General features: G+C 38.2%; 1 protein-coding gene across 11 annotated transcripts in view; it reads right to left on the bottom strand.

Moving 5' to 3' along the window:
• jakmip3 (Janus kinase and microtubule interacting protein 3) overlaps positions 1-23074 on the bottom strand; it is a 351944-nt gene that overhangs the window by 158374 nt on the left and 170496 nt on the right. For 3 of the 11 annotated variants that reach the window (XM_048551237.2, XM_048551242.1, XM_048551243.1), the window contains exons 4-6: positions 9502-9729; positions 7802-7921; positions 1988-2134 (exon numbers count right to left, since the gene is read on the bottom strand). In XM_048551237.2, coding sequence (XP_048407194.1) covers positions 1988-2134; positions 7802-7921; positions 9502-9729 — 495 coding nt within the window. The remainder of the gene's footprint in view (positions 1-1987; positions 2135-7801; positions 7922-9501; positions 9730-23074) is intronic. The other 8 variants (XM_048551238.2, XM_048551244.1, XM_048551249.1 and 5 more) reach the window with 4 other exon arrangements.

Below are 23074 nucleotides of genomic sequence, written 5' to 3'. Positions count from 1 at the left end.
TGAATATTCTTTGCTCCAGTTCTACTAGAGCTCCCTTCTGCGACTTCCACACAGGGACAGTGACAACTATGTTGATGCTAATTCCTGCTTTCACCTGGAACTGGAAAATTTCCTGACTTATATTTCCAATTTGATCCCCCTTATACTCTCACGTGACCCATCCCTGTCTTTTCCTTTCCCTTGTCTTCTATAACTACATTTTAGAAATCAGCCATCAATTAATATCTACAATAAACCCAGGAATTCCACAGCTGCCATTAATTGGGATGCCTGGTCAACTTTCTGCTTCCTTCTAACCCTTGTAATCTGCAAAACTGACCAGGGGATGAGATGGAGACAAAATTCTGAACTCACCAACATCCATTGCTGGTCAGAACGGGCTGAATCCCAGCCCCTTGACACGGCCAGGAGCTTCATATTCAGCACACTACTCGATGCAAAAGGCATGGTCTTCATTGTCTTCCTTGTTTCTCTTCTCTGCCTCCCTCCTGCCCAGGGCTCTACATTTGCTGCTGAAAATTATGACCCTTGTTTGTACTTGTTCCTAGGTCTGTGCACCTTGAACCCAGATCCAACTGTTATCATGCTTGTGATCAGCTGCACTCGCAATGCTTATCGTAATTCACCACCCCCACCCCATGGCTCCATGATCATGTTTCCCATTGACGGCTTCAAAGTGGGTTTGGTAGACTTCCTGCCCTCTTAACATGGAAAAGTGGAGAAATCTATTTTGACATAGGCAGTGGCCTGGTGTCCAAAGCATCTGTGAATTCAGACAATAGGCTCCTTTTAAAGTGGCAACCGTTTCCAATGGTACACAATAGGAAGCTTCCTCACTTCCCTGGGTCTCTAAAGGTAGGAGCCAGTGTTCAACTCTTGTGTGTGCAACAAAATGCTTTGGCCACCGCTGTTCCAACAGCCAAGATGGTAACTGTGACTTGCTTTGTGTGACACCTCTGGGCTGATTTTCAGCTCTTGTTTTGATGAATTGTTGCTGGGTTGGAAGACTCAACTGACAAATTCGAATGAATTAGTGTTGTCCAAATATAGGTGTACTTTCGTCGCCAGAATGTGCAAGCGTGTTTCGTTGGTCATTCTCCTGAATGCAAAAAATTTACACTATTGACCAAGCTGCGATTGGCTGTATGTATTCCTGCAGGTTTTAATTACATGGTCTGTAGCTTAACTGACCCAGATGGCAAAAAATGCCTTTTATCCTCATCTCCAACATTTTTGAAACCAGCGTACAGAGATTTTCAAAGAAAGAGAAATCAATCTTTAAAAGAAAATCTAATGATATTTCACACATATTCAGGAGATTAATTCATGAGATTAATTCCCCAAGATTACAAATCAATCCTGAAGGGTGACAACCTTAATGATGTAGTGCCTGAATTAAAAACTTCAAAATAGCAGCTGGCAAAGAGAACGTGCAATTCATTGGCAGTGCAGACTGTCTGTGGATTAATGAAGGAAATGTTATTTTCCATTCGTTTGCCCTTCCGTTTGAACACTCATAATAAATGGTGCTGGTAGAAATAAAGCAAAGCAGGCAGAGGGCGATGCTGAAACATGGGCTAGATAACTGCAGACATGTTAATGATTTTATAAAAAGGGAAAGGCTTAATTAGCATGTAAATAAATGTTACTGTCAAAAATACGTATTGGTTGGATGAGGGTTCAAAAAAATAGGTTCTTTTTGCCGTAACCAACATTTATTAATCGGGAAAGGACATAGAATGCCCTGTAGTAATTCTGTTAAACAATCTCTTGAGTTTATTCTGCCAGTGTAATTTGTGTTAGGTGCCACTGTGGCATTTTCTGGTGATGGCCATTACTGGCAGGGATAGAATACATTAAAGACAGGGTAAAATGATTGGACAGTGGATAATCCCAGTATTTGTGGTTTAAGTGTGTACAATATTTTGATACATGAAAAAGCACAACACAGCTCCCATCCGTAAATGGAATTTGTGTGACAACCTACCATTCTTATATTTTCCTGTGTGAGAAATTTGAGTTTATTTTCCATACGCCGGAGAGCATGGCTCATTTCTTCATTTTTTCTACTGAGGCGTCTCTTTTTGTCCAGGAGGGGCTTGTACTGACTTTCAGCTTCACGTAAACGCTTGAGCTAAAGTAAAATTATAGAATAAGAGTGATTGATTTGAATAATCATAGACTTGGAATACAAAAGTCTGAGCTTTAACAATGGAAATATCGGCAGGAACAGTGTTATATGTAAATTGACAGACGAACATTCTCTGTTTAAGTAAAAGATACATAAATAGAACATTATTGATCACAAACTTAAATCAAAAGCCAAAATCTCTATTTAGATAATTTATCTATGAATTGAAGAACACTGCAAATAAAACAAGTATGGTACCTTCTGCCCCTATTTTCATTCATTTATACAAATAATAAACCTGTACTTATTTAAACTATTCAAAGATTTTTGCTTTAAAATAAATATGCAGTATGGTCCTGAATACATGTATTGTTTATTTACAGCATAACTGCACACATGATGCACAACAACTCATTTTAATGCATTTATTATCTATTAAATATATATTTAAAAATTGGCAAGTTATGTACAGCTGTATAAAACTTTAGTTAGGCCACATTTGGGATATTGCGTGCAGTTCTGGTCACCACACTACCAGAAGGGCGTGGGTGCTTTAGGGGGAGTGCAAAGGACATTTACCAGGGTGGTGCCTGATCTGGAGAGTTTTAATTATGAGGAGAGCTTGGATAAACTGGGATATTTTCACTGGAAAGACAGAGGCTGAGGGATGACCTGACAGAGGTTTACAAAATTATGAGAGGCATGGATAGGGTAGATAGTCAGAGGCTTCTTTTCAGGATGGAAAGGTCAACTACAAGAGGGCACAGGTTCAACGTGAGGGGGGCAAAGTTAAGGGGAGAAGTGCAAGGAAAGCTTCCCAGATAAGGGTGGTGGGTGCCAGAAATGCATTGCCATTGTAGGTGGTGGAAGGAGGCACGTTAACAATATTTAAGGTGCATCTTGATAGGCACGTCACCAAGAGGCAAACAGCGGGATAAAAGCCATGTATGGTCAGTAAGTAGTGGGTCTAAATAAGGGTTAGCAATCAGCGCAGACTTGATGGGCTGAAGGGCCTGTTTGTGTACTGTATTTCATTGTATTGTATATTTAAAACAAGTATGTTGCAATATTCTCTTTTAAATTACACTAACAACTCCCATATCAGATTTTGTACATGGAAACCCCATTTTCAAATAGTCAACAGTTATCTACATTATCTATCATTGCTGTGCTGTGTTTCAAATCTACAATGTAAAAAGAATTGTCATGTATGTTTGCTCCAAACTCAACAGTAGAATTGGAACTGTATCTTAGCACCAGGATTTGGTGTAACTAAGCAATTTCATACCAAGTCTTTTTTACTGTAACCTCATACTCTGAAATGTTGTATATACAGCTGCTTAAACTCCCATACAGTCTAACTGAGAAGGAAGATGCTCCTCTGGACACAAAGCCATCTCAAAGGACATACTCTTAGTCCTTTTTCAAAAGGTCTCCCTGCCACTTAATTAATCAGGAACAACTTACTCAATACTCTGGGGAACATTTTTTAAAAATTCATCCACTGGTTGAGCCAGCATTTATTGCCCATCCCTAATTGGCCAGAGGGCAGTTATGAGTCAACCACATTGCAGTGGGTCAGGAATCACATGTTGGTCAGACCAGGTAAAGATGGCAGCTTCCTTCCCTAAAGGGCATCAGTGAACCAGATGTTTTTTTTATCCTGACAATTAACAATGGTTTCATGATCATCATTAGACTCTTAACTCCAGATTTTTATCAGGCCCAAATGCCACTATCTGCTGTGGACAGGGATTGAACCCAGGTTCCTGGGACATTACCTAGGTCTATGGATTAGCAGATCAGTGATAATACCATTAGACCATTAGGCCAATGCATCCCCTAAACTCTACATCCCAAAGCCAGTCAAGTAGCCTCTTTGTCTTGGTTGGTGTTGAGCTTCCTGAATGCCATTGCAATTGTGCCTGCCCTGATGAGTACAATATATCATCACACCCGTGAATTGTACTTTTAGATAATGAAGAGGTTGGAGAAGTTAGAAATGCACTACCCAATCAATTTCTCAAGTAGTCACAGAATTTATGTGGCTCATCACAATGGAGTTTTTGATGAATGAAATCAGTGTAATTCGATGCACCCCATTCAGTTGGCAGATGTTTCCATGATCTCAAAAAAATGAAAGTTTGGTTATTCTGTTTTATAAAGTTTATTGTTGCAGTGGTTCCACAGGAAAAAGTGACATAATCCTTAGTATGAAGTTATATTTCTAATGTTTATCTGTTCTTTATTGTTAGGTTCGGATTACCCAAATGATCTTCAAATACGATTCAAAGATAAGCTTAGGACTTAAAGGACAAATAAAGTATAACAACAAAACAAGATTTAATGATTAAAATAGAAAGTGAATGGTCTTGAACAGTATATCATTGACAAGAGGTATGGCTATAAATTTACAACATATATATATCTTCTAGATTAAGCTGTGTGAGACTCGGGATGAAAATGGTATGGTCAACTCACCAAAATCCTAGCAGATGATAGAGCTGCTCTCTCATTAGAAAGAGACAGCTGGTGATGGTTTAACCTGAAGGTCACCACACCTCAGGTAAAGGGAAAGGTTCAGAAGGATAGTCCTTCATGGTGATCTTAGTTAAGGTGGGAAACGAACCCATACTGTTGGCAGTACTCTGTATTATGGAGCAACTATCCAGCCAACCGAGCTAACCAACTCCCTGAATCATCAAGCCCTTATAGGGCAGCAATTTTTAGGTTTGTACTCCTGAATCACACTATATTACTGTTCTATACCATGGCAAATGCAAGCAGAAATAGTGCAGTGGAATTCAGCATAAATCATAACAGCACGAGCTAAGACCCATTAAAAAAACAATATAGCAAAGAAGCTTACAAAGAAGATTGCAGAATATTTTTATTGGACTTCTTGCTCATACTTTAAACTTACAAGTATCTTAATTTTGTAAATTTCAAGTAAATTCATAGAGTCAAGTTTAATGGAGGTGACAGTGATCCATCCTGTATATTGTAGAACCATTGGGAATTTCATGGTGTTTTTCAACAGGAGACTTGTTACTATTCTGAGGTAATCAGGCACTTACCTGGGCATCACTGAGTATTGCACTGGATTATGGCCTCAGTAAGTTGGATATTCCTCCCAGAAGTGCTGTTAACCAATTAGACATTAGCCATTCTACTGTACAATACAATGCCACCAACATCAGTAGTCTGTACTAGTATTGTACTGAGCCTGCAGAGGGGCCCCCTCAGAGAGGAGGGAAGGGACAAGGAAGTGGGGAGGGATGAGATTCCTAGACAGAAGTTTCCCTAGAGAGAGCAAGAGGGTCAAAACAAGCAGGGGGTTTGTCTTTTTGTGGGCTCTCTTTCTCAATGCTCAGCACAGAGTATCTTTCGAAAAGGCATGCTCCCACCACCACCAAAGGCCATGGACAAACCCAATAGGTTCCCCAACCCCACACACTTCAATTCAAAGATCACCAGCAGTGAAATGAGGCTTTTATGTGCCTCCTAAGTGGCCAGCTAAGGGCCTCGATTGATCCCCACTGGCATCCATGCGGGAATGACATTTGTGAAGGCTCATGCTTGGTTTTGATTGGAGTAGGGGAGACCACAGTGCGATCTTGATTCCATACCACTCTGCCCAATTATCTGTCCCCTCCCCACCACCACACCCATCTGAACTTTTCTCCGCCTGCAGTTTCAGCACATCTTGTTTGATGTAGTGCGATATACAAATGGGATGGGATATTAACTGGGAACCCACCCTCCCATTTACTGTGATAATAAAATGTGAGGCTGGATGAACACAGCAGGCCAAGCAGCATCTCAGGAGCACAAAAGCTGACGTTTCGGGCCAGAGATGAAGGGTCTAGGCCCGAAACGTCAGCTTTTGTGCTCCTGAGATGCTGCTTGGCCTGCTGTGTTCATCCAGCCTCACATTTTATTATCTTGGAATCTCCAGCATCTGCAGTTCCCATTATCTCTCTCCCATTTACTGTATCAGTTGCAATTGCTGCAAAACGCAGGAAGACCCAGGAATCAGGAAGAGAAAAATAAAGAAATAGTTAATGTGTATTTAGCTAGGTGTTTTCTGTAAAAGTCTAGAGAAAAACAAAAAAAACTAAATGAATATCTTCAGTCGTTGAATTGCCTGCTTATGCAATGGGTTCCTGTACTGTAAATGGCATGAATAGCAGTGTTGTCAGCTGTGACTCAATTGAACTCATCTCTCGGCTTTAAAGGCAAAACCTTGGGTTCATGTCTCACTCCTGGGTTTGAGCACATACTTACCAAGTCTGACACACCATGTGGTATTATGGGAACTCTGCAATATCATCCTGCAGCTGAGATGTTACGCTGAGGCCCCACCTAGCAGGCGGATGTAAGATCTCCTGGTACTATTTTAAAGAAGAGCAAGTGAACTGTGTCCTGTGTCCTGACCAATATCTATCCCTCAATTGACATCACAAATAATAGATTGTACGATCATGAACACAATGTTAACTTCATTCATAATTTTAAGAAGTATTGGTGGTCTGTGATGCTGGTGCAACCAAAGGAGAAGTATTTAATATCTCTTAATGATTTATAATTCAGTCAGAACAAAATGAAAGGTGATAACAATTGGGTTGGATACCTGGTGTTAAATTTAGTATTTATCTGTCCTTAATTCTTCTGATACACCTGACTTCCCTCCTCCCATTGTCACAATAGGTCCTACATTAGTGTCTCCAATTACATCACTCCAGTTCTTTGCAGTTCCCCAACTTCTATTCTGTCCAGACTCCCACCACAACCCAAATGCCTGATAGCTCTAGTCTCCCCCATCAATGGCCTAAGCTGTTCCACACAGTCTATGTCTCTTCCCTCTATTGATTCCAACCAGACACTCACAATGTCTCCCTCCTTTCCTCCCCATTATTCTTCAGCTGGATCCAGAGAGCATCTCAATCTGGTTGCAGCCAGGCAAAAGGAGTTCAATAATGAAAATTAGTTCCTGTCAATCTGAAGGAAACTTATTCTTCCACAGTACGTGATCACACAACCTTCTTCCTCACTTCCTTGTAAACATATTTCCAAGAGTAAAGGATATGATTTAAAAAACTGCACTTACGCTTTCTGGTTAGAAAACATGTCGAAGGCCCAATAGTAAAGGGTCGATACATTGCCTTTATTTCTCTATCTATCTGAACCTGGCCATGTTAGTGGACCTAATAGTCTGAATTACTTTTCTCAATTAAAGATTTTTTTGGCTCAGAAGTATAATGTTAACAAATACTATATCCTCATATCCAGTAGTTTTCACACGGCTCACCTAAAGAGTCAAATTTCATCTATTAGAAGTTTTCATGAAAAAGTTGTTGCAAGTACAAAATTTCCAATTTATTACTGACTAACATCATAGGCAAAGTTAATAATCGGAAAAATTTCAAAACTCTGACTTGTTGATGTGGAGTTTCAGAAGAAGAATTGTCTCACTTTGATTGCCTAGTGCTGACTTTACAAATTACATCCTAGCTCATCTAAGATTATATTATCTTGGTGTAAAAATTGTTCTCCCAGGAAGGAAAAATTCCACTGATGCAACAATGTGATCTCTACAGGTCTGATGGCATTAGTTCACTAAATGTCAGAAAAAATAGTTCAATAATCAATGTAATCCTAAGTACTTACAAGTTCATTTCTTTCTTCAGACAGTAGAGCATTCCGGTCTTCTAGTTTTCTGATGATTGCACTTAATTCAGCAATTTTAAGTTGGAATCGCCGAGTATCCCTTTCATCCAGCTGCTGTTCCTGAAACATAGATCAACTGCAAATAACTGAACATTAACAATAACCACACGTGTCTGACTGACCACAACCAAAGAGACTGAAGGCTTTGTCACAGTTATTCAATTAGAAGCGGACTTTTTTTTTGTGCCTACACATTAAAATGTAAACTATGCCCTTATATGATGGGGTGAACATTCAAGTGAATCAGCTCAGGCCTAATGAAGGAAATAACAAATGAGATACAGAAAAACAACATAGGTAATGCAGTGAAATCATACTGTTGATATTGACACTCCAATTTTTGAGTGATTTTCAAAGGTATATTGCTACCTCAAGACATTTTTGTTTATTTAAGTGAAATGTAAAACACAATACTTCACATGTATTATGACAGTTGAGAAATACAATTTGTGCTATTACAGAAAGGGACAATGTGGTTGATAGTAGCTGCAGGTAGTGACAGTGGGTGGGCTGAGAAAGTGTCAGAATGCACATTAATATTTTAATACATCAGATATGTCGGCATTTAATCAAATATTGCAATAAATTATTTACATAGAAAGCCCCAATCAGTCATTCTTTTCTTTGTTTAGTGGAATCAAAAATGACAATGTAGCAGATAACATTTCAAACAGGTTCATCTTCTGCCAATTACTCCCCATATCATTATTTGTTATACGCTGCAGCACACTTAAAAAAGCAAAAAGCTGTTGAGAGCATGCAGATGGATGATTTTGAGCTTGTAATCCTTAAACCCTAGTTAACGTGCAGATTCCTCATTCAATAGGTGCAGGAGAGGCTTCGCATCATATCACTATATACCGTGCTTAGATACATATTTCCATTCCATGTGCTAAGAAAACTAAGAACCAGTGGAAAAAGAATCTTGATGAGAGTCAACAATGGCAAAAGAATGTTAAAACATGTTTACAGACATGCGTGTTTGTCTTAAAATTAAGCAGCAGTTTGTATCATTAGCAAATTAAGATCAAAGCATTAGAGTTGCATAGTTACATAGGATGGTGGTTGAAAGCATTGCCTTTGTCACTACAGTGTTACTAACTACACAGTCCTGAAGGTGTCACTCTCCTATATAGGATTGCATACTCCTAATTATTGTATGATACCAGAACGTGAGAGATATTTAAGCAAGACCAAGGCTGGGGGAATGTGTTACTTGTGTCAAGTTTAATAAACTATACTCAATGCCTACTTTCTGGAAATGCTTAAATGCAAATTAAACTCAAAGAGCAATTGCTGGTCTTATTTTAGTTTTTAAAATTGATTTCTGAAATAATACTTCAAAACACTACTATTGGTTGGATATAGAAGAACAAGCAGACTGCACCACAATTAAATCTGTGTCCTCAAACGAATCAAAATTTAAAAAGTATTAGACTAAAGCACTAATTCTACTTCAATAGTGCCAAATATTTGGCGTCAATGTAAAGAATTTTAAAAAATTATTTGAGGAATGATGTAATGTGATAATATTGCTCAAGTTTTAACAAGAAAGCAGCAGGTATTAATATGCCCCTCATCAAGATTTTGTTACAGAATGTGTTGAATAGGGCAGTTATAGACCATGTGAAAGTGCTTACAGGGATTCCTGAATGATCTGAGGCGTCTCCTGCACCACTTGCGCAAGGAAGTTCCCTTTTCGGGCTACTCAGATGTCGTTTTTCCCATGCTTCAGCCTCTTTGACCTGGGTAAGTTGTTCATCTAAAGCCTCTTTTTGGAGCTGGAGTCTCTGAGCATGCCCAGCCTGAGCCCCCAGCTCTTTTTCCAGCACGTAGACTGCTCTGTCTTTAAATTTTATCTCATCCATCTACAATGAGAACAAAACACAATCACACATGCATGCATTTTATTTCATCTGTTGCCACTAGTCAATTCTTCTGTAAAGCTAAAACTGAAGTAAGAGAAAAAGTGACTGGTATTTACTGATTCTTGAAGCCAAGTAAGTAATTTTATATTAAAACACTCTAAGTGTAACATTCTCTCCTGATTTATAAGTCAGTTTAGTCAATCCCAGCTATTTGTTTCTGCAAATTCAGTTAGTAATTCTATCATCACAAAAGAGGTTTAGATGAAAACAATCCCTTTAGTTCAACTGGTCTCATCCTTCCAAAGTAATTGACCCATATACTTAAATGTAGATTTTTTTAAAAAAAATTTTGACTATCATTTCAAATGTTTTATGGAATTCAAAGTTGAACCTTGTAACTTTTTCATAAATCTCAACAACAATTTTTTTTGGAAGAAAGTATAATGTCTGTAACCCACAACCTTAATTAAACTAGATCTTTATTAAAAGATATTTAGAGGAAGGGCAATCAACCAAATCTGACTAGATCCTTTACATTTTGAAGTAAGACATATTTTTAATCTGCAAAGGAAGAAGGCAAAGTATGAGATCCGTTCATTTTTGACTGCATTATATGGCTTTTGTTCAATTAGTTCAGGACAACTGAAGGGTTTGGTCACATCTCATCATGCTGAGAGTGAATTGATTGCTCCTGATTTATTTTTTCAAAACTGGTGATTGCTTCTGTCAATTATGATAAGCTTGAAGCCCTGGATATATAAACGGATGGTCCTTATTTCAATCTCAAAAGGAAGTCCTTGTAGCAGCTGTCATGCTTGTCTTCCTCAGTGAATATCTTTTTTTTTGATATAGCTGAAGAATTCACGTCGAACATTTTGAGAGGTGCCTGTCATTTTCACATCCAAGTTCAGTATGTGAATCGGAGTTACTCATCACTTTATGAGTCCTAGTGCGAAGCGATTTAACCATATACTGCACTCAGCCGTGAAGTGAGCAACTGGGCCATATTGACTTCAAGCCAACAATCTTTTCGCTTTAGATATCAGATCCATGTAGACATCCATCAGTATGTTTATGGGCCTCCTAGTTGCCTGGTAGAGGATACATTTTTCCTTGCTAGTTCCACATCCCACTTAAATGCAAAACACTGTTTGGGCAAGTTTGCCAACAGCTGCAGCAAATAAACTGTTGCATCTTCTCAATCGTTTCTCATCTAGAGCCATCTTACTCATTGTTCAATGCATAACATTGCAGGTTATCATTAAGAAAGTGGAAAAATCTTAAGAGCCATTGTTGGGTCCAGACTCCAGATCTTTTTAACAATGCAGCTGGCTGGTCAATCATCAACAATATATTTGAATACTCCAGGCCTAACTAGCTCATTGGTAAAAGCAAAAAGAACTGTGAATGCTGTAAATCAGGAAGAAAAACAAAGTTGCTGGAAAAGCTCAGCAGGTTCTGGCAGCATCTGTGAAGGAGAAAACAGAGTCAACGTTTCGAGTTGTGAGGAAGGGTCAACAGATCCAAAACGTTGACTCTGTTTTCTCCTTCACTGATGCTGCCAGAACCTGCTGAGCTTTTCCAGCAACTTTGTTTTTGTAGCTCACTCGTAAGCTTGTCACAGAGGACTCTGTCATATGGCCAATTAATACCTTAACTCTACTAAATATTCCACCAAGGCAAATACTCACCAGATGTTTTTTGACACATGATGAGAGCTGGTTTGGATCCTTGCAGAGAGACTGCAGATATGAAAATCACTTGACAAGGGCATGATAAGCAGGCCGACGTAAATGTGCAAGTGTATTCTGCCATCATTCCAGTTACACAATCGACACCTTTCATTTCGAATATTTGCATGTTCCAATAATTGCAAGCGTGGACCTTCAGAACAACTGTCTGCTTCATGGTAGCTGAAAGGCCCTGAATGATTGTGATTTTTGTCACTTACTCAACCTCACAGAATTGTTACATTGCAGGAAGTGGCTATTTGGTCCATTATATATGCACCAGCTCTCCAAATGAGCAACTCACTTTATGCTATTTTCCCACAGTCACCCTGTAACCCTGCATATTGTTCCTTTCAGATAATAGATGAATTCTCCTTTGAATATTTCAATTAAATCCACCTCCACCATAATCTCAGGCAATGCACTCCAGACGATAACCATTTACTATACAAAAAAAGTTTTTTTTTCCTCTCAATACTTTTGCTTCTTTTACCAATTACTTTAAATCTTTCCCTTCTTGTTCTCAATCCTTTCATCCCTTATTGATCCCTTGCCCCCTATCCGTTCCACCTGACACCTCAGGATTTTGAATACATCTATCAAATCTCCTTTTAGCCTTCTTTGCGCCAAAAAAATTTGTCCTAACTTCTACAATCTATCATCATAACTGAAGCTACTTAATCATGAACCTATGTTTTTGAATCTACTCTGAATTCTCTACATTTGCAGATTTCCTACAGGACAAAACCCTGATCTGCATACAATATTCCAGAATGAAATTGAGCCTGTGTTTTATGAAAGTTCAACATAACCTTGATACTCTTGTAGTCTATGCCTCGACAGATGTAGGATACTGTATACTTTACTAACTGAAACTTGTCCTGTCATCTTCAATGAGTTATGCACATATACAATCAGGTTCATATGCTCCTACATCCACTTTGAAGTTGTGTACTTTACATTGTTTCTTCATGCTCTTCTTACCAAAATGAATAACTTCACGATTTTCCACATTAAACTGCATCTCAAATAGTCACCAATTTCACCAAATTGTTTATGTCCTTTTGAAGTTCTCACATACACTTCACAGATTACAACATTTTCAAGTTTTGAAAAACTTTGATATAGTGCCTGTACACAAAGATCTAAGTCAGTAATAAATGACAAAAAAAGCAAGAGTCCCAAACTGACTGATGGGGAACTCTACTACATACCTTCTTCTAGCCACTAAATATATCCATTAAGCATTCCCCATTATTTCCTGTTAATCGCCAACTCCTTATCCTTTTTGTTATTGTTCTTCTTATTCCATGAACTATAACTTTATCTAAATGTCTGTTCTGTGGTACTGCATCAAATGTCAACTGAAAGTCCATGTCCACCTCATTGATATGTTTCCCTCATTACCTCAGTACCTCCTCAGAGTTTCCAACAAATTAGTTAAACATGATTTTCCCTTAAGAATTTAATGCTGGTTTTATTTAATTCATTCATATTTGCATAAGTGGCAATCTATTTTTCATGAATGCTTACATGGGAAGCTTCCAGAGGCATTGGTCATAAACTGACGGGCAGCTACTGGGTATATCTTTACATCTTTATTTGAAGACAAAAGGTATAATGTTTGCGATTCTCCAGTCTTTTGCCATCGTCCAGCTAATTACTTCTGTAAGTTGTCCTACTTAATACTAGATCCCTGATCAGATGTACAATAGTTATCTGTTTTCAATGCAGTAATAAGTGTTATGCAAATCCAGTGCGACAGTGACCAAGGTGGATTATTTCTTCACAATTTATTAAGACTGTCATTTATGTCCTTGGCCCATATCATCATGGAGTAGGACACATTAGGAAAGAGCTGGGTTAAAAACTAAACCGAGCCATGAGTCCTTCTTCAGTAGGTAGCATCCTCGGTTATTCAGAGGCCACGAAATCACTGACCTGATTTTGCTATGGGACAAGTCAAGGCACCAATAGGTGGAATGGGAATTGAGCCTTGTTGTTCGTCTTCATCTAAACCACATACTAGCTATCTCATTAACTAACCGCATACCTACTCTCTAAGTCAACTTGTTAACTTAGTAATAGATAACTAACAACCAATTTTTTTTTCTTTATTCATTAACAGGATGAGGCCTTCGCTGGCTGGGCTGCATTTATTGCCCATCCCTAAATGCCCAGAGTGCAGTTCATAGTCAACCACATTGCTGTGGGTCTGGAGTCACATGTAGGCGAGACCAGATAAAGATAGCAGTTTCCTTCCCTAAAGGACATTAGTGAACCAGTTGCGTTTTTCCAACAATTGATAATGTATTCTAGTCATCATTTGGCCCTTATTCCAGATGTTTTTATCTTAAATTCAAATTCCAATATCCGCCATGGCAGGATTCGAACCCAGGTCCCTCAAATGTTATCCGGGTCTCTGGATTAACAATCCAATGATAATACCACCAGGCCATTGCCTCCCTCACTAAGCTAGATTTAATGCAATAATGTAAGGTTAAGTATGAATAAGTACGAAGCTACACAGTGACATCACATTGTTCCTTTCGTGTTGAAGCAAACAACCAAACTTCTTTAGCAATGGCACCAGAAGTTGTTCCCATGGGAACAGGTAAAATCTGTTTGTTTACTAACTTAGCATTTTGTTTGTCCTTATTATCAAAATATAGTCTTGTGATTCCTCAGCATTTAAGTAGAAAATTATCAGTATACAGCTGAACAATAATTATTTTGTACACTTCCAATAATGTTTTAATTAATTCATGCATTTGCCTTTGGATCAGTTTAGCTTACAGCTGCTAATTTTATTCAGGCAAAGTACCTTAATCAACTCAAAAGAATTGACCACACCTATGATTTGATTATTTGTCAGCATTTATGATGAAAATGGATGTTATTGTACTCGTCAGTAACACGAACCTGAACCTACCGAAAGACCAGAATCAACGGTTATACTTTTAATAGTTTGATAGACATTGGCTCAGGTCAGTTCCTGAATCCCCAGATCACCTCTGTAATTATTTACTATATTTTTACAGTTACTTTTAGATAAAGATATACCACATTCAAATGTGAAGGACATCACGGAAAGTCAAATGCTTATTGCTTCTTATTTATCCTGAAGGCCAAAACTTCCAATAACTGTCCTAGTTATTTTGACCGCTTCAACAGTAGCTACAGAGTGGAAATTTCCTTTTAGATACTACAAGGATATGGACTATTTGGGCCAAGTAACCCCTATTGTTATTTATTGTGCAAGTACCATTTCTATTCAACATCCGTCTTTTCCCAGGTGAAAGGCAAAGTTATGAGAATCAAACAATTTGACTAAAATAATTCTATGTCAATTTTTAAGCAATTCATGTAATAACAAATAAATATACATTCTAGAAAGAAAGATAGAATGGGTTATATGTGTACATTGGATTTCCAATCCTTCTATAATTATTCTTTAGCACATCGAGAAAAAGGATTGTCATATTTACCTGTCAAGCATGGAGTAAACGGGCTACAATTTTCAGTGTGGGTGGTTCACAGATGAGCACACCGTGCAAATGGGATGCCTACCCAAAGACAACAGCAGAATATATGAACTATTTTGGCAGTGAACCCCATTTATTTTTCATTGGTAAGCTACCCATGGTTTCCATCAGTGAAGCAGCCTGTCCAACTGAAGAGCAAAATTTCCACTGAATTCAGATGTCTGTTCACAGATCGGATGTAATTCTTCTCCACCACTACAACAGTGATCACACTTTCAAAGTGCATCTTTGACTATAAAATGCTTTGCAATATCCTGAGATTGTGATCAGTGCTGTGTAAATGCAAGTCTTCCTTTTCACATTAACCAACACTGCTGCTGGACCGTTTTATGGAAGGCAACACATCACAAGCATGAATATGATACCAGAAAGCCATGTGGACCTGGCTGGGCTGATAGTAACCAAGACATTGTGGTCTGCCATCCAGCTTTCTGAAAACAATATTCCTAAAGTCTGTGTGAAATTCCACATGGCTTTCATCTGCCCATTCTACCAGCCCACCTATGTCTTATGGCATCAATTGATATCATCCTCAGAGTTCGCAATGCCTTCACTTTCTGTACTCTAATATCCAAGTCAGCAAATCATTTAATGTATGAACTAAATATTATTTAAAATCACTTCTTACTTTTTTTAAGATGTGAAACAGGTATCGCCTTTCAAGTAGATTGTTGATCAGGAGCCTTTTTCTTGTCATTCTTTTTGAGTTGGGTGCAAGAAAACACATAAGGATAACATCTAGAAATGATCAATGCTATACTAATATTGTACCTTTCAAATTTATTAAATTCTGTATTTTGTGTAAAGACTCCACAGTATCCCCACCTGGACAATAACTTGAAAATCCCCCACCTAAAGCGTTAACAATACTTGTGGGTTCTACACTCAGAGATTCATGGCCCAAATTGTGCACAAGGCCCCACCATTTAATGCAAAATGCCTGTGCTGAACACACAGGAAACATTTTCAATAAAATGTCAAAGATAAGTCAAATAAAAAGACACTAACCGTCTTCAATTATATTATTTGCTTTCGGACATATATATTTTGACCTTCACTTAGAAGCATCTTTCATTCATTGTGAATTTAATTTTATATGAATCAGTACAGAGAGGTTATTTGGTAGGAAGAAAATGCAGTTTATTTATATTACTATGCATTTTATAGCTTTTCAGTGTTGGTATTTTATGGGGGAACCTTCACTTGTATTACTTTTGACTTATTACATCAGTTGGATATTGATAGGACCAAAACTGTTTTAATGTGCTTCATAAATCTTTTCATGCTGCTTTGTATTCAGTAACAAATCCCAGAACTTACCTTCTGTGTAATCACAATAATACTAAATTTTATTTATAGAAAACAATTTTTGTAGATTTTATTACAAATGTTATGAGTTTTTTGTCAGTTTAAGACTCTGTTAATAGTGCGCAAAGGTAATGAATTTAAGAATAATTTATTACAGTTTATTAAATAACATTCAAAAAGTCTTCTACAGCAGAAAGTGTAAAGGAAGATTGCTCTAATGTTTGACGATATTAGTACAAAGGAATGATTAGACAAACATCAGGAGCTTTTGAGTGTTAATCTCCAGCCTATCTCTTTAGTGACCCCATGGCGTAAGAAACATTTTTAATGTCTGAAATGTGGACTTAAAAAGAGGGAAAGAAATTGCATTAACCAAAAGACCACGACATGAATAAACATTTAAGAGCCTCTTTAGGCCACTGTTTAAACTCACTCTGGTCCCAGCAGGTACTTACAGTGGCAGCCTAACTTATTAGTAAAACAGACCTAGGGGTGAGGGATAGGGGGAGAGCATCATCCACGATCTGACTCAATTCCCTTTCAAACATGTACAATGCAATATGTCATAGCACCTTTCTTTGACTTTAGGAGACTCAGAGTCTACTTGTTGTAAATTCAGAAATGACTGTTTCCAAGGTATGAATACATTGCACCTTTTTCTTAGTAAAATAATCGTAGTCTAACTGCTGCTTAGCAATCGGACCACTCATGCTTACTGTCAAACAGATTGTGGACACAATCGCAAACTTTCAGATCAAATTATGGATTAAGTCACGCAACCTCCATCATTTAAAGCTAAATATAAAACTAAAGTTACAAAACAAAATAACCTCAAATAGCATAACTGAGAGACACTGGGCAACTTCCCATCATGTCTGAGCAGGATGAGGTGATGGAAGATTACATGGTTAGGCGGCTGCCAGATGGGACTAGATCAGTGATATCTCTTGCAGCCAGGGCGATACCCAAAAAATCCTGCAACTGCGGATCAGATCCACAAGGAAATTAACAAATCATTTTAAGGCTTTATATTTACAAGTTTCTATTGACCCCAAATCATTTTCATGCAATGTTGGCCATCACAGAAAACCCACAGTATCTTGCTGCTGAAGCTGACTTCACTTACACACTGTGTGTGTGTGTCTGTGTGTGTGTGTGTGTGTGTGTGTGTGTGTGTGTGTGTGTGTGTGTGTGTGTGTGTGTGTGTGTGTGTGTGTGTATGAGAGAGAGAGAAGAAGGAGCAATCACTGCACATGAAGGTCGTGGCGATAAACAGAAAAATGTATTTTGTGATCTGATTTTGACTGAATATATAGGGACAAGATATAACATTGCTAAATCACTGACACTGCCATCAATGTATGGGCTGTCACTCAAAAGGTGAGTGAGGCTGAAAGGGGAGGCAGTGAATCATAGAATCATACAGTACACATTGAGTCTTACTGGCACTACCACCTACATTAATCCTATTTTCCTGCACTAGGACCCTGGTGGGACAGAAAAAGGAGTGGAGAAGGGAGAAGAAGTGGGATGACAAACAGGATGGAGAGCAGAGTGATGTTGAGAGCAGAGACTGGGGCAGCAAAGGGATTGGAGAACAGAGTGGCTAGGAAGAGGCAGAAAAACCACGTGTTCCACCTCTGGTTCCAGTGGGGTGGATGCACAATAATGACATCAACAATACTAACTTTCAGTTCAAATACATTGGCAGGAGATATACCATAAGATCCCAAGCCACTGGTTCCTTAGATAGTAAGCAACATGTCTCTTATGACTGCTCACCCATCACACCATGTGTATGTTGAAAGCACGCCTGAACAATTTATTTCAAATGTTACAGCAATGTCATACGCTGGATTTAAGTTTCAATCAGAATTTCTTTCCTGTGCATGGCAAACCTGATTTCAATCTTAGAGATCAAATCACTCCAAATTTTGAATTGGGTCCCAAGGTTCAAAGATAGGAATTGTATCAATCCTCTAACAGTAGTGAAGAGAATGGATTTTGCTCTGGGTATTTTAGTGAGATTACTGAGTCATTGGAAAATTAAGGGGAGAATCCCATCCTGATTGAATTGTACGTTGGGTAATCAGGAAGAACTTATGCTTTTGTACAGAATAAAATGGCAACAAAGCAGCAACAATCTGCTGCCATATTCTACTAAGTATTACCTCATTTTGTTAAGTATAATGTACAACATTAGGTCAAAATTGTGCTTTGTGTTTTAAGATAGGGAAGATATAGTCATTTTTACAAGTTCATTTAAGAGTTTAGGGTTATAGTGCTGAGTAGATAGGAAGACTGTTTTCTTGACATGAATTTTATTGAGATTTCACAACTCTGACTTAAAGAGCAGGGATTAAAAGTTCAAAGTATTGAAATAATCTACACTTGTCTAGTAATACAGACAAAGGACAGCAATCCACAAAGAAAGTAACTTTGAGTGCAGTGTATCCCAGAGTGTAAGGAGCTGCTTTAAACTAGGTCTGCTGAACTCATGTTTTTACACTGAAATTAAACTAGTCATGAGTTTAATTTGCAATTTGTGTTAGATGACTTGGAGAGGACACCAAATGAAGGGAATAAACATCCAGTGAGAGCATGGTGAATTTGCTGAAAGAAATCCTGTTTCTTCTGAATGTGAGTGCAGAGATAATGCTAACTCTTCACTGAGGCTTTTGGTGTTTGTAATCATGTTGCTCAAGAAAAGGAAGAATATGAGCTTGCATCCTTTTCTGACATCTGTGATTAAATCTTTACTACCTTTTGTCTTGTCTTCTGCAATTTAGTTCATTTCTTTTCTTGTTTAATAAACATTTTCAAAGTCCACTAATCTTCACAATTAAAATAAAACAAAGTTAGGGTTGAACCAGGGAGGTTTCTCTTCTGGATCTGACATATCTAGAATGAACATCAGCTGGGATTATGGCAAACTGTAAGTAACTCTGACAAAATAGTTTTAGCCTGTGTGTAAGGGGTTAGCATTTCATTCATTCTCTCATAAATTGCTAACCACAATTGGGATTAATAATGAAAGCTGGACACATTACTGCTTTAAAGATGAACTGTATTACATTACAAGACCAAGTCAGGAGTCACACAACACTAAGTTATAGTACAACAGGTTTGTTTGAAATCAGAACCTTTCAGAGCACCGCTCCTTCACCTCACAAAGGAGCAGAGCTCCAAAGCTTGTGATTTCAAATAAACCCATTGGATTATAACCTGGTGTTGTGTGACTTCTGACTTCATCCACCCTAGTCTAACATCAACACCTCCGCATCATTACAAGATCAGAGAATGCAGGCTGAAACTATTTGTTGGATTTATTTACAATCTACATTGCAAAATCTTCAATTTCACAGGGAAAATAAGAGAAAGTGGTGAAAAAGTCCTGACTATAATAATTCTCATTCAGGATCATTAAGTGTTTTCCAGTATTGCCTTTCCCTTCCTTTGTATTATAGACTGATTTACCTTCTTTCATTCCATCTCCATTGGATACCATAGACTTGCTTGGCAAAGACTAAAAGCCTGTCAGGGTCAGGAGAACTTCACCAGCAGAAGAATGCTTTGATCAACATTGTGTCTTATGCCACAAACTACAGAGAAACAACGGTAGATATGAAAAAAAGTGGTATCAAGAAATTATTCAAAAATTTTTTTTTAAAAATTGAATTTCATAAACTTAAAGAAATGCTTTAGCGATAAAGCTTGTGCTTTGGGTTCAATCCAGAAATTGAGACCAAAATGCACTTAAAGCTGCACAAGGTCTGTTAAGTTCCAAGTTTTTGCTGAAATACTGTGCATGAACACAAACATAAACTTTTCTATTCACAAGTGAAATCACGCACTGGAATAGAACATAATTGTGTTTTCAAAAATCTTTTCATTAACAAGTATTTAAGAGTGATAACTTGGTATACTTTTATTAATAGAGCTGAAAATGAATTTATCATTGTGCTAAACATTTAAATAAATGACTAGTCTATCTGTCAAATCACTGAAAATGACAAAAATTCATATGAAACAATTCAACCACATTGTTGATGTACACTGTCCAGTATCTTTGTAACTTAAATATATTTGACACAAATTAACTTTTACAATGTGTCTAATAGTGTCTGTGCAGCTAAGAAAAAGAGTGCAATTTGAAGATGTTTACAAAACAAGGACCGTAAGAATACAGGGACGTCAGTAGACCATTCAGCCTGTCAAGCCTCTCCCACTATTCAATATGGTCATGGCTGATCCTCCACTTTAACAACTTTTCCCCACATCGAATCCATGCCCTTTTATATCATTGGTATTTAGAAATCTGTCAATTTCTACTTTGAACATAAGCAATGACTGAGTTTTCACAGCCTTCAGGGATAAAGAATTCAAAAGAGTAAGAAAAACATTTCTTCTGATCTCACTTCTAAGAGGCTCTCCTCTTATCGTGAAATTGTGCCCCCTGATGCTGAGGTCCCTAATTAGAGGAAATATTCACCTTGAATTTAGAATTTCTATCCATTTAAATAGATCATAAATTTCAATAAGGTCATCTCTCATTGTTGAAACTGTAAAGAGTACAAGTCCGGTTTCCCCGATTATATTTTATTTGTGCATTTGATGTGGTTTCACTGGCTGGGTTTCACTTTTCCCTGGTAGCCTTTGTAAAGGCAGCGGTGAGTTGCCTTTTTGACCCACTGCACTCATTACAGACACACCTATAATGAAGAAAAGTTCCAAGACTTTGGCCCAAGGGCCTTGAAATGTTGGTGAAATTTTCAAGTGAACATGGTGAGTAGCTTTCAGGGGAACACGCAGGTGGTGGTATTCCCATAAAAATGCTGCCATTGTCCTTCAAGATGGTAAGGGTCATAGGTTTAGAAGGTGCTGTCTACATGTCTTTATAGAGTAGCACCACCAACTCATCAGCAAGTGTGGTGAACTTCTGTCACATTTATCCAATGGCAATAATATCGTTCCAAAGGTAAATGGGACCAAACATGCACACCCAGATGTGATCTAACTAAGGTTCTATACAATTGAACCAAGACTTGGCTACTCCTGCACTCAAATCCACCTGTGGCAAAGGCTAACAGTCTTTGAACAATGAGTTATTGACAAGAACATTTATGTCCCTTTGTACATTTACACATTCTCACTTCTTACGATTTAATAAATAATCTGCGCATTTGTTCTTCCTTCCAAAGTGGATAACCTCATATTTTTCCACATTATCTACCATGTCTTGTTCACTCATTATTTCAGATGTTCTTGTGTGCAACTCTATGTGCTCCTGTTAACCTTTTGAGAAATGGGGACACATATCCTAACAATGAAGAATCATTTTTTCTAGCTAAATAATTAATTTCTAATCAGTTCTAATGGTCCTCTTACCTCATGGCCATAAACCAATTCAAATGGACTGAAGCCAGTAGATCCATTTGGACAATCTCTGGTGTGAATAAGAGAAAAATCTAATCCTGTTACCCAATCTTTTGGACACTCATAACAACTATCCCAATGCCTCCACATCTGCATTGAGTGCTGCATTGGCTACAGAGAGCATTACGTGGAATTTGGGTGAGTAAGACAGTCCAATGCGTAGGGGAAGGAAGTGCTTCTTTTTCCTTCCACCTTCACAGCTTCCAGTAATTGACACTACTAACATTAGTGCATGGTTAGAAACTGATCGGTAAATAACTGTTGAGTTATTCTACTTATTCTAATTGAAATTATTAAAATTACGGTTGGCAGGTCAGCGCAGCCAAGTGAAATGTACATTCTGTGGGATGTAGGAAGTCATAGATCCACCATGCATCCCAGATGGGCACATGTAGGACAAGCAAGGAACCCATGTCACCTTTCATCAGGGAGGCCTAGTAGGCCAAACAGTGAAGTTGCTGGTGACCCATCCTCTGGAATCAAGGTGAAAGAGTCAAATGCCAACAGCCGCTGGTATTAGGCTCAGCATTATCACTGGAGACGCTCTGGCTGCTGTTGGGATAACGAGCATTGGAGTGTCAGAACTGCCAAGCAACCACGGCCACCAGCATGATGGGGTGGGAGTTATTTTGGCTTAATGGAGAAATGGTCACAGGGATCTAGGGGCTAGTGTGTAGATGACAAAGTTCTCAGTTGTTTTCCTTTCCAAATACCCCTTTGATTGAGCAATGAAGGCTAATTCGTGCAACTACAACATGCCCATATAGTGACAGGATCATCTGCAACTGTATTAATACCACAAGCAATGCGACCAGACCCTTAAGCAGTTATTCATTACTCACAGGTGCAATTAGTGCTGGGAGGGAAAGTAGACTATGGCCTTTTTAGGACTTCAGCCGAGGTGGAGGGCTGTGGGGTTCAGGTATGCTACCATTCTGACTAATCACATTGTCTTCCTGTGTCTAAGCTCATCACCCGTGCAAGCAGAAAATTCCATTAATTAACTCTGTTTCTCTCACTACAGATGCTGCCAGAACTATACACAGCAACTTTCTAATTATAACATCAGAAAATGCTAGAAGTCCTTAGCTGCTCTGGTAGCATCTCTGCTAACTCTGTTTCTCTCATGACAGATGCTGCTAGAACTGTTGAGGACTTCTAGCATTTTCTGACGTTATAATTAGAAAGTAGTTTTGTATAGTTTTGGTTATTTAGAATCGAGTTATTAAAGGATAAACTAGACACTCTACTAAAACTGCACTTCTTGTGATTAAACCCACTTATTAGCTGCATTAAATCGTCAAACTGATTACCTGTATTTTTGAA

Source organism: Stegostoma tigrinum, chromosome 20, assembly GCF_030684315.1.
Source record: "Stegostoma tigrinum isolate sSteTig4 chromosome 20, sSteTig4.hap1, whole genome shotgun sequence".
NCBI classification, from domain to species: domain Eukaryota; kingdom Metazoa; phylum Chordata; class Chondrichthyes; order Orectolobiformes; family Stegostomatidae; genus Stegostoma; species Stegostoma tigrinum.
The sequence above is the reverse complement of the archived record's forward strand: the minus strand, read 5'-3'. Positions and strand labels throughout refer to the sequence as shown.